Raw genomic sequence first — 12,482 nt, forward strand, 5'->3', positions numbered from 1 at the left:
TTGACTCCTCCCTCCATACCCTCCCCCACCAACCAATTTCACCTTCTAATTCAGGGGTTCCCTGATCAGGGGTAGATAAGAATCACCTGGGAACCATATCAGACTCTTAAGTTGCGGGATTGTATAATTTGTAAACGCTCCTAGGTGATTTCGATATATACCCCACCCACTCCCATCCCCCAACCACCCTGAGAGAATTCATGATTGAATCCCCATCTCACCTTCCTCTCATGGGTGTTGTGGGGATCACGTGACATAATGGGGACGCAAAAGGTCTTTGTAAACAGCCAAGAGCTGGGTGCATAGGATGTGAGGAATTATTGTTGGGGGGCAGACAGCTGAGTGCCGGAAGGAAAGAACAGCAGCCTTCCTGTTCATGGAGGAAGGGGTACTGGTGGCCATCTGGCCTGAGAAGGTGATGATCTGACCCCCTCCCCTCAGGAAATGTAATGCTTCTGCACCAATCAGGGGCCACTCCATCCCCTACCAGTGTGCTCGTTGCCGAGACAACAGGCAGCTTCCTGTTACCATAGCCACAAGTGCTACCTAGTAACCATAGTAACGCCCTGGCAGTCACAGTTGAGCAATTTCCTTTGGATCAAATTTGGGGGAGGGGGAGTGGGGAGGGCTTAAAAAAAAAAAAAGGAAAGGAAAGGAAAACAGGCCAAGCCTGAACCAGCGCAAGCCTGAACCCCTCCCACCCAGGGCTCAGGTTCTTATGCGCTCTTACACACCCACCCGCTGGTGGTGGAGCACCTGCAGTGTACCAGGCTGTGGGTGAGGACCGAGACACCGACAGGACTCGGGCTGCAGTCTAGAGGGGTGACAGATCAATCCAAGGAGATCAGGGCGAGCTGGACAGGTCTGGACTGGCCTGGACCAGGGACCAGGAGGACAGGACCCGTCCCTGGGCATGGCCACCTGTGACTGTGGAGGAGAGACCAAGAGACAGAGACATGGAGAGCAGAGACACAGGGAGAGATGAAGAGACATAGGAAGACAGAAATGATGAGAGAGTAAGACAGACCTACACAGGGGCAAGGAAAGAGAGAAATACTGGGGGAGATGGGAAGGAAATGAGGGGATAAGGGTTCAGGAAAGGGGGGTGCAGGAAAGGTAGGGAGGAGTGTGGCAGAAGGGTAGAAGCCTGGGGTAGGGGGCAGTGAGGGTGAGCAAGACCATCCTTATTTTATTAGTTCTTAGATAGATCCTAAGAATTTCTCGCTGGAGCCTAGAGTGACGAGCACATGTAACAGCAGTGGTTTCCATGGCAGCTGCCTCCCCGGCTGGGTTTCTGGGGAGATGGAGCTCATCGGTGCCCTGGAGGATGTCCCTTTTCCCCCTCCCCCTCTCCACCACTGTTTGATGGAGAGTGGGCATTAGGTGGTACATACATGTCCCACGTGGACCTAGCAGAGTCCAGGTCTCGGAGGCTGGGCACCTAGACTTTCCACCACTCGGGCATGTTGCCAGTATGTCCAGAACTCTGTGAAGAGCCCTGGGCTGGGCCCTTCAGGGGAGACAGTGATGACCCTAGGACCCTGTCCTCAAAGGCGTATAGAGGGGAAGATAATGCCACCATTTCCAGAGAGCCCATGATGTGCCAGGCCCTTCCTGGGGCACTTTACATACATTGTCTCTAAATTCCTTCCAACCACTCTGCAAGATAGTGCCATTGTTCCCATAGTATAGATGAGAAAGCTGAGGCTGAGGGGGGTTAAATCACTTGTCCAAGATCACATGGTGAGTAAGCGGTTGAGCTGGGATTTGCCTCCAGGTCTGCCTGACACTGAAGTCCATGATTTTTGCATTGTGTCACTCAGCTCCGTTCTTAAGACATGAACACAAATAAGGAGGCACAGAGGGACCAGGACCTTGGGAGGCGTGCAAGGTAAAGTGCTGTGGGAGAGGCTGACTCCAGCTGGAGAGGCTGGCTCAGGGAAAGTTTCATGGGGGAGGCAGGGTTTGAGCTGGGTCTTGCAGCACCGGGGTCATTTGGGCCATGTGGAGATCGTGGGAGAGGTAGGGCTGGAGGCTGAACACTCCAGGTGGCTGAGGTACGGAGAGGGAGGTGCAAGTCTGAAGGAGCAAGGGTTTTCTGGTGGGCACCTGACACCGAGGGAGCTAGGGTAGTACATATTGCTGCCAAGTCAGATAGACGTGGGTTTAAATCCTGGCTCCATCACTGACAACTTCCTTAAGGTCTCTGAGCCTCAGTATCCACATTAGTAAAAGGGGACTCAGGATCCCACCTTGAAGGGGTGTGGCGAAAATGACAAAGGCAAGATCTTAGTAGGTGCACCATATGTAATAAATTTTTTGTTTGTTTGTATTTGTTCGTGTGAGTTTTAAGTGGAAGGATATGAAATTGAAGGGTAGGCAGGGGCCAGATCAGGGCAGGTTGTGAAAACCATGACAAGGAACTTTGACTTTGTTGTATTTCAAAGGCAATAGGGATCCAGGGAAGGATATTAAGTAGGGGAGGGATCTGTCTTATGAAGGATCCCATGAGCTGTCATTATGCAGAGAAAGGATTGGAAAGGGAAAGATTAGAGGCAGGAGGATCAGTGATACAGGTAAGGGGTGAGGGTGACCTGGACTAGGGCAGAAGGAAATGGACAGATTCAGGAGATGTTCAGGAAGAATCAACTGGACTAAAGTTCTATTGGATGTGGGGACTGAGGGAGAGGAGGGAATTTTGGCTGACTCTCAGGCTTATGGCTTAGGTGTTGGGGAAGTTGGTAGTTTGGGAGCTAGGAGGTGCAGGGGAAGTCCTCAGGGGAGGAGCCCAAGATGGTGATGACAGAGTTGGGAAGAGTAATGCTCCCCAGGCTCTGGGCCTTCAGTCTCCACTGGGAAGTGGTTAGGGAGGACACCCGGTTTTTAGGTATGTTCTTTGTGGCTAAAGGAGAAAAAGAGCTGCCCACATGAGCTACCTGGGCAACCCTACCCTGCCTCGTTCCTGCCACAGCCAGGGGAGGGATGTGGAAGCGGAGTCAAGTAATCACTGTTCCCCTTTGAAGAAAAGAGGGCATTGCCTCCTTGGCCAAGAACTTGTCATGGGACCTCACGGGAGTTGTTGCCCTTGGCTGAGCACCTATTCCCCTGAGACCTTCCCGAGTCCAGGCACATTTCTGCTTCAGGGCCCAGCCCTGGAGGGGAAATCAAGGGAGAGTATGTCAGAAAGAGGAGAGGACAACCTACTCCAAGTGGTGGAGTGGAGAAGGTCAGAGGCAGGACAGACACGCACAGGGTCCTAGTCCTTCTGCCCCTGTAAGCAGCAGGGAAGGCAAGACCTTACCCTTTCTCCCTGCTTGACTTGCCAAAAATTCCTGCCTTTGGGCTCCACATTGCCCTCTTCACACTCTTCTGTCCTGATCACAACTCTTCCCTCCACTCAGCACTCATGCCCTCAGCCCTTTCCCCTCACCATGGGAAGAATGCTTATTGGAGCCTCCCCAAAGAAGGGACTACTGATGGGTCTAAGAGAGGTGTCATGGGTGCAAGAAAGAGTGGAGCAGATAGAAAGGAAACCACCATTTTCAGTACTTTGTTCTACCTCACCCCCTTCCTCTAATTCAACCCACTGCCAAGTCCCATTCGTTCTAGAATCTATATGGATTTCCTAAATAGTTCTCAAGTCCATCCTCTCCTCTCCGTTCCTACCCTAACCCCAGCTCCAGGCCAGTATCGTCACTCACATGCCCTCAGCAAGTGTTACCAGAGGGTCATCTGCCTCCAGCATTGTGTCCTCTCCACCCCAGCCTTCACACTGTAGCCAAAGTGATCTTTCAGTACCAGTCCCTCACTCTTCCCTGATCAAAATCTACCCACAGTTCCCCATTGCAAGCCGCCAAGTAAAGCCCAAGATCCTAAGACTGGGAGCCAAAACCTGTTAGTCCTGCCTCCCGTGCTACCCAACATGCATGATACTCTCCATTCACTTGGAGCCTTAGACATCTTTGCTGGGCACTTTCCCTGACTGTCCCCAGAATTCCAGAAGACACTTTTGTCTTTTAGGTTTCTAGGCCTTCAAACATGATGAAGTATGATCATGATTCAGCTCAGACAGCATCTCCTCTGTGAAGCAGCTCCTCCTTCTCCACCCCTGATGCTTCTTCTACGTGCCCAGAGGTTAAACCCCACTGAGGTGCAACAGGTTATTTCTGGGCTGGAAGCTCCTTGAGGGCAAAGGCGCCAGCTCATGCACTGGGCAGTTGCTAGCACATACAGTGCCTTTGTGTGAGTTACAAAGAGGCAACCCTGTGGGCAAATTAGGAAAAATGTCCCCCTTCCTCTGGGCTGACACAGTCTTGTGATAATGTGCATGGCTTGGTCAATAGAGCATGGCTGGATTTCAGCCCCTGTTTGCCTTTTCCACTCAAGCTGTTTTGTGCAGGGCACAACCTGCAAAAGCAAATGTACTCAGTTATGTCTGTCTCCTTCATGGTGTTTGAAGGGATGGATGCCCAGGGGAAAGGAGAGCATGAGCATGGAGAGAGACAAGTGCGGGGCCAGGAGGGAACCTTCTGAATCCCAGAAGGCGGGGCTGAGGTTGGGCCTCACTTTCTTCTGGTGGATTCTGAAGCCTAAAGTGAGGCTGAAAGAAGTAGCTCTAGCTTCATGGGGAAGAAGCTGTAGAAGATGGGACAGACCACTGAGGTTTGAAGGAAGTCCTGAGTAGGGAGCCAAGCTTTGATAGGTGACAGAAATTAGCAGGGAGCTGGTGGAGGGGGGCCGAGGGGAGGTCCCAGTCCAGCAGATAACATGAAATTTCTCCTAGCGGTTCAGGCTTTCTCTTTAGGTTTGACCCAGCCTTTCCTAGTCCCACAGCGACAGTCCTGCCTGCCTCCAGCCAGAGTCCAGGTTGAAGTCTTGTCCCTGCTTCTCCAGCAGATGGCAGGTGTGCCCAGGACCCAGTGCCTACAGAGAGCTGGGCACCCTCCTCTCCATGCTGGTGGGCCTGAGGCCAGGTGACTAAAGCTACTGCTGCCCCTGGCAGGCCCAGAAGAAAGATTGATGGCTCAGCCATTGCTGGGGCTGGCCAACAGGGCCATTGATTTTCATTTAGGAGAATAATTAAATATTAATTTTCACTTTGTTAAGCTGAGGAGGGTGAATAAAGCCAATCCTGGCAGCACAAGAGGAAGTCAGGCCATGTTGGAAGCCTGTAGATGAAAGGGTGAGAGGGGGCAGATGTATCCAGTCACCATTCCCTCCAGAACTTTAGACCCCTGTCTACCACCAGCTTGGCTCAGGTAACAGTGCAGTGGTTAAGTGAATGAGTTCTGGAGCCAGACTACTTGCACTCAAAGCCCACATCTTCCCATTAGTAGCTACATGAACTTGGGCAAGTCACTTGTTTTCTATGACTCAGTTTCCTCATCTATAAAACGGGAATGCCAATAACAATACCTTCTTCATAGAGGATTAAATGAATTTGAACCTGTAAAGTGCTAGGAACACTGTCTGGTATCAATATATGTTAGTTATTATTATTTCTCTTTTCTCTCCCAGAAATTATCTCAGTAGTATAGGGCTTCACTGTCCTTATCTCAGGTGCCCTCAGCCTCATAGAGTACTCCAGGTACCCCGTCTCTTGTGGAGCCCTGTGGCTGGTTGAGGAGGGAATTTTTTTTTTTTAACATTTATTTATTTATTTATTGGCTGCATCGGGTCTTAGTTGCGGCAGACGGGATATTTCATTGCAGTGTGCAGGCTCTTTGTTCTGGCGCACGGGCTTCTCTCTAGCTGTGGCGTGCAGGCTTAGTTGCCCCGCAGCATGTGGGATCTTAGTTCCCTGACCAGGGATTAAACTGGCATCCCCTGCATTGCAAGAGAGATTCTTAACCGCTGGACCACCGGGGAAGTCCCTGAGGAGGGGATTTGTTCTCCCAAAGTTCATCTTAATTTTTTCAGTGCCTTCCATTTGCTTTCAGGATAAAGTCCAAACCCCTCAGCCTGGAGTTCAAAGTTTCCTCTTCAGCCACTGCCCTCTGTGGATCTTCTCTCTGGTCTGGCCCCTGCTCACATGGGGGGCCCCTCCTCTACACTCCCAGCCTCATTTCACACCCATCTGTTCCTCTTCTCTCTGCACCTTTATCATGATGTTTCCCACATGGAGTGTTACCGTTCATATCATTGACTCAATTCCAGTGACAGAAGTCATTTACTCCCAAGGTTGGATGAGTAATGACTTCTACTATTACTCCTAGTAATGCTGCTGTTACTACTACTACTACTACTACTACTACTACTACCACCAGCTAACCTGTATTGAGTACTTATTGTCTGCCAAGATCTGTGTTAAGCACTTTACATGACTTAGTTCATTTAATTATTATAACAACCCTACAAGTTCAATTTCACAGATGAGGAAGCTTAGGCTTAGAGAGGTAAAGACTTGCTCAAGGTCATAGAGTTAGTGAGTGGTAGGGCCTGGATCGACACCCAGGTCTGTCTGACTCCAGAGCCTGCATACAGAGGATTGGCGAGGGTGATAAGTTAGTGTTACTTGACACTGAGTCTTCAAGAGCGAGGCTCAAGTTCCTTCAATTACAAGGATTGGTTCTAGGATCTGACACCCCAATAACAGCGTGATCAGCTCTAAGTAAAGCCTGTCTTATTGCTGGAGAGCTCCAATTCAGAGAAATAACTTCTTTACACTGAGTTGAAATTAGTGCATCTGTTCTTTATACCCCACCTATCCTGCTCCTGCTCTGTGAGGCCACCCATAGGAAACCAAATCCCTCTTCAGGATCTGAAAGCGGTTACCCACCCCAACAGTAATATGTATCAAGATCTTACTCTGTGCCAGGCACTTGCTAAGCCTCAGTTCATCCTCACAATAGCCCAGTGAGCTAAGTGTTAGTATAACCCACTCCTTATAGATGAGGAAATTTTCTGGTAATGTATCTGAAGACACAGAAGTGGAAAATGGCAGAGCTGGGATTCAAGTCCAGTCTGTGAGTCTCAAAAAACTAGTATTCTTAATTATTATGTTATGATGCCTCCCTATTGCAGCCCCCACTAAACCCTATTTTCTCCAGCTAAATATCCCCAATTCTTCAAATTATCATTCCATAATATATTTTATGTCCCCATCCCATCCTAGTCTCTTTCTGGTAGGCTAATGACCCTCTTAAATCTGAGGCCTGGAACTGGATATGAGTCCCAGGTTTGGCCTGCCCAGGACATTTGCATAGCGTTCTTGTTCTAGACATATCACTCCTTGGACAAGAAAGAATGAGGCTGTGTAGTATGACTTGCTCTTGGTGAACCCACACTAGTTCCTAACAATCACCACTTTCTTCCTTCCACAGTAGGTCCCACTTTCCCTTTTGTCCAGTGATTAGCCATTAGCCAAGGCCATATCAAGTACCACTGATACACAGTAGCCTAGCTGCCTGTGGAATCAGGTCTCTCTTAACTTTAGCTAAGTGTTTGGGGTGTGGCGGGAAAGCAATCTTGGTGAGTCAAGACACCCCAAAAAACATTACAGGAAGAGGACCAGAGGGAAGTGCCATCAAGGACCCTAGAACTGGAGGAAGTGGGATACCAGACCAGCAGAGCCTCTCCTCCATGTATCTGCATATATGCTCACACCAGTGACAAATGACACCTAAAATCATGATTTTAGCCAACATGGACAAATTCTAGCATAGCTCACAACAGTAATGCCTTTCCTAAATATGGGCGTGGTACACTTAGCCCAAGAGTCTTGAGCCCATTTCTTTGGACCAGAAGACTGAACATAACACATAACCTGTAGCTGTTAAGGGTACAGGTAAGTCCTCTCCTGGAAAGATGACCCTTCTTCTAGTTCCTGGTCCCAGCCCAGCCCCTATATGCTGCTTTGGCATGCACATAGGGCATGTCCCCAGCCTGAGGTGATCCCCCCCCCCAACCCTGGTGGACTTACCCCTGGCAGGGTCTTCTGCTCGTGCAGTGCACTCTGGGCCTTGAGAGCAGAGTCCCGGGCGCAGTAGGTGAGGAAGGCACAGCCTGGGGAGGAAGAGGCTGGCTCAGGGGGTTTCCTGAAACCCCCAGATACTCTTCCTGGAAAGACCCCATTAAGTTGACAAACTCAAGGCCACTCTCCTTAAACAAGGACACTACTTCTGAGAAGGCTTCTCTGCCTCCCACCTTCTCTGAAGGCAGGGACTTCATGTGCCTGTGTCCCAGGCTCTGGCTCCTTCTCATTTGCTCGTGGCCTCTTGCCTATGGAACATGTGTACCCACACCCAGTCACATGCTAATACAATCCCACATCTCCCCTCCCGACTCCAGCCATAAATCCTGTTAGGGTTAGACCTCCCTAAGCAGCTTTGCCTTCAGCTTTAACCACAGCCTCCCCTTTCCTTTTTGGATTCATACTCCCAAAGTCTCTCAGAATCAGCCTCAATTCCTTCCCAACTCAAGGAGACAGAAGAGGAGGAGAAAGGTTGGGACCCCAGGACCCCAGAACTCCTTCCTAACACCTCCTCCTAGTTTGAGTCTGAGGAAGGGATAATTTTGAGGCTTGGAAGATGGGACTGGTTTAAGGGTGTCCTATAGGTAGGAGCTTCTAGGGACTTCCAATCCTATCCAAGGAACTTGATCTGTCAGCTCTCCCAGGACTTCAAGATAGGGCCTCTTAAATAGTTATTGTGCCCCAAATTTGACTTCTCTAAAAGAACCAGTAGATACAGGGGAGAGGAGTCGGGGTTGAGCCAAAGGATCAGTCCTACCCCCTCTTTGTCCAGCCTCAGAACCTGTAGCCTGCTAGGAAGCACAGGGCCAAGATTTCTTCCTTTCCAAAAGTCATTGAACACTCACTCATTCAGAAAAGATTTATTGAATACTTATTATGGTGGGACATTATGAGGGCTTGAAGGTAAAGTGGCAACAAGACAGATACATTTCCTGCCCTCAGGGGGATCATGTAAAGGATCATGAGGGGGATGTATCTAACTCCACAAGGTTGAGGAATGTCTCAAAGAACACACTGAATTCTCAATAACAAACGGGTGTTAATGAGGTAACAAAAAGTGTGGCGATTATTTCAAGCAGAGAGAATAGTACATATGATGACTGAGTGAAGAATTCAGCGTGTTGGGGAAATGGATGGAAGGCTAGTATGGTTGGAGGTTGGCAATTTAGGGGCAGAGTGGCCAGTGAGGTATGCAGGTATCAGCTCATCTATAACCTCAGTCTGGACTTTGAACTTTTTCCTAAGAATAGCAGAGAGCCACTAAAGGGTTGTGACATTAGGTCTGTGTTTTCAAAAACAGCCTTCTGAGTGTAGGAAGGAGAAAGACTGAAGGAAGAGAAAGTGGATGTGGGAAGCCATTAGGAGCTTGGTGCACTTTTCCACTTAGACCTCAGCAGACTTCAAAGGCAAATGGGAACATTTTCTCCAATGTCTCCTATGTGGTTGCCCTCTTAAGGTGGGCGGATATCTGCCATTCATTGGGTTAAAGTGACCTCAGAGAACTCCTGGGACAAACTCTTATCATATCAATAGGAAAACTGAAGCCCAGAGAGTATACAAGTGGCAGGATAGGGTTTGGAATCTCCAAACTCCTAGGCTGAGCTTGTTTTCAAAGCACTGTGGCTGCCCCCCGTGGTACTCAGCCATCAAAAAGAAAACGAGTCACTCTGGCTTTTGGACATCACTGTTGCTGGGGAGAAGGTGGAGAACATGGTGACTTGGAGACCCTCCCCAGTGATCTTGCAAGGCAACACCGCCTTCAAGAGCTGTGGGTTGGTTTGGGGATAAATCACCAAACACCTGATTCCGCTTACATCTCTGCTCCATCTACTGCCACCAAGCCATATTAGCTGACGTCAGAACTGGGCAGGGCTGGGGCCCTCTCAGAAAGGCTCGAGGGCCTAGCTGCTGCCTAAAGGAGCCCTGTGTGACTACCTGGGATAGGGAGTGGAAGAATGGAGGGATAAAAAGACAGAGAAGCATGGCTTGAAGGACAGATGAATGAAAAACAACAGGAAGAATTAGAACTAAGTGTAGAGAGAAAGAGAGAAAGGATGAGGGAACAGTTCAGAGACTCTGATGGTGTTTGAGTGAGAATTAAAGGTATTCTATACACTTCCCTTACTGTACAGATGGCTCAGAAAGATTAGCTTGGACTTACATACTGAAATAAATGTCTAGAAAATAAGAAAATAAATTGCTATGGATGGATGTACAGCTGGGCAGCTGGACTGTGTTAGAAGGAATCTGGATGGTATGGTCTTGTCATTTCATGCCCCTCTAAAAATGACCCCACCCAGGAGGGTGGAAGATGCACTGCTTCATAGCTGCTCCTGGATCTTCTATGGGCATTTTCCTGGAGCCTCTATGTTAGTGTGCCTAGGAACTCTCCAAAGCATCTGAGTTGAAAAGGTGGCAGCCTGATTCCAGCTCTTAGCCCTTAGGAAAGTACATTTAGCTGTTACCCAGGGCCCACCACTTCTCTCCTGGAAAGATCATGGAGGATAGTTGGGGACCCTCCCCCACTCCCCAAACCCTGAAACTGCAGCATGGTGAAGGTGGGGAGAGAAAAAGGTGTTTCTTCTCAAATAATTTCCTTCCCCTGCCCATGTATGACATGTGTCTCTGGCTCTCTTACTCCAGCCCAGCCTGGACAGACTTTTCTGCATGTAAACAAGCCTCCTCCCTATCCCTACAGGAGGAAAGGGGTGTGGCTGGACAGGACCGTGGTGCGTCTCTCTCTAGCAAGGGCAGGGAGAAGACCCCTTTCTGCCTCTTCAACCTGACCCACCCTGAGGCTCTGGTCCACAGGCTCTGGTCCAGGACCATCCTGTGAGGGAGGGAAAGCAGGAGGCCATAAAGAGGATTGGGAAGGGACAAATATGTGTCACAGGAGTGGGAAGATTAGAGGGTAAAAGAAGTGTAGGTTCAGCTGAGAAGAAACCTGAGATGAGGGGGCACGAGGTGGCTGGAGTTCCCAGCTGAGATCAGAGTTCTGGACTCAAATCAGAAAAGGAAGACAGTGTTGGGATTCTGGATGGGAGTAGGAGAGATTGGGGCTATTGTTAAGCGTGAAGGCAGAATTTGGTGCTGAGAGCCTCCTGGGAGGGGAATTGCATTTTGTGACTTAGACAGGCATGCGTTCTGAAGAAGGGGAGAGTTTGGGTCTGTGAGATTTTAGGTTGGCAGTGTGAATCAAAAGAAGGTTCTGGGGGTTGACTGGTCTTGGAGGCCAGAGTGAGGGGTGCAAGCCCAAAATGTGTGTGAAGGTGGTTAGGCCTGAGTGGGGTGGTACCAGATGGGGGTGGAGGGATGGTGGTTCAGGAATGATTGGTTCCAGGGTTTGGGAGATTGAAGGTGTCAGAGACCTAGAAGGTGGAATAAGTTTCCAAATTCCAGGATTTGAGATGTCTGATGGGAGGGATAGAGGGAAGTCCAGCTGAAAGGCGAGGAGTGTTGGGATGTGAGACGTGAAGGGTAGGGAGTTGGAGGTTAGAGTGGAGTACATGTTGGGACCAGAGTGATGATCACAGGGAGGATGTCAGAGAGAAAATTCTGGGTTGGGTGTTCTGTGATCTGGGAAGAAGACTGGGCTGAAGTGGGCTCGTATTAGACTGGTGTTGGACTGGCTCTAGGTAGGGCTAGGGTTGGGGCTGGGGTTGAGGCTGGGATTTGGGCTGGGCCGCACTCTAATCGGAATGGGGCTGGGCAGGGCTGGGCAGGGCTGGGCAGGGCTGGGCAGGGCTGGGCTGGGCTGGGCTGGGCTGACCCCGCGCACCTTTGTGGAGGCCGGTGAGCCGGTCCTTCAGCACCGTCAGCTCGTAGATGCGGCCGAACTCCTCGAACAGCGGCTTGAGGTCCTGCTCGTCCAAGCCCCTCGGGATCTGCCCCACGAAGAGCTTGATGGCGTCGTGGTCCTTCATGGGCACGGCAGGACCCGGGTTTAGCCCGCTCATGCCGACGCCGCTGTCCGCGGTGCTGAAACCCAGGCGCGGGCCGGGGCCGGCGGGCGGCGCAGACCCTCCGGGCGCCGCGGCCATATCCCCGCCCGGTCCGCCCTCCCGCCGGTCCCGCCTGTCCCGCCGTCCCCTCCCTGGACCGGTGGCGAGGGCCAGGGGGGGAGGGGGCGGGACCCGGGCAGCGAGGGCGGGGGCCCTGCACCGGGGGCGGGGTCCGGATGGAGGGGCGTAGAAAGGGTGGGGCGGGCTGGAAAAGGGCGGGGCAGGGGGCGGGGCAGGCCCGGGCCGAAGCGGCGGGATGCTGGGGTCTGGCTTCAGGTCCCCGCGCCTCGCTCTCTGGGCTCCCGCCCGAGCTCTCCCGGAGCTGAGCCCCGAGCCCCAGCCCCCGTGTTTGATGACGTAAGGCAGCTGGCCGCCGGGTCTACGCAAATGATTTGCATAATGAGGAAGCAGCGGCCAATCAGAGATGGAGTTGACCGGGCTCGGCCGGGGGCGGGCGGGGCGGCAGGACTCTAGAGCTCCTGCTCGCCATGGCAACCGGACCCTCGGTT

The 12,482-nt window shown here is 51.1% G+C and overlaps 1 protein-coding gene across 1 annotated transcript in view; it reads right to left on the minus strand.

The window, feature by feature from the left end:
* The window catches only part of CELF6 (CUGBP Elav-like family member 6), a 29,821-nt gene extending 17,809 nt beyond the window's left edge, over positions 1-12,012 (minus strand). The window contains exons 1-2 of the mRNA XM_068536962.1: positions 11,751-12,012; positions 7,922-8,004 (exon numbers count right to left, since the gene is read on the minus strand). Of these exons, the coding sequence (XP_068393063.1) occupies positions 7,922-8,004; positions 11,751-12,012 (345 nt within the window). The remainder of the gene's footprint in view (positions 1-7,921; positions 8,005-11,750) is intronic.
* Between the last annotated feature and the right edge of the window lie 470 nt (positions 12,013-12,482).

The sequence above is a fragment of the Eschrichtius robustus genome, chromosome 1 (genome assembly GCF_028021215.1).
Source record: "Eschrichtius robustus isolate mEscRob2 chromosome 1, mEscRob2.pri, whole genome shotgun sequence".
NCBI classification, from domain to species: domain Eukaryota; kingdom Metazoa; phylum Chordata; class Mammalia; order Artiodactyla; family Eschrichtiidae; genus Eschrichtius; species Eschrichtius robustus.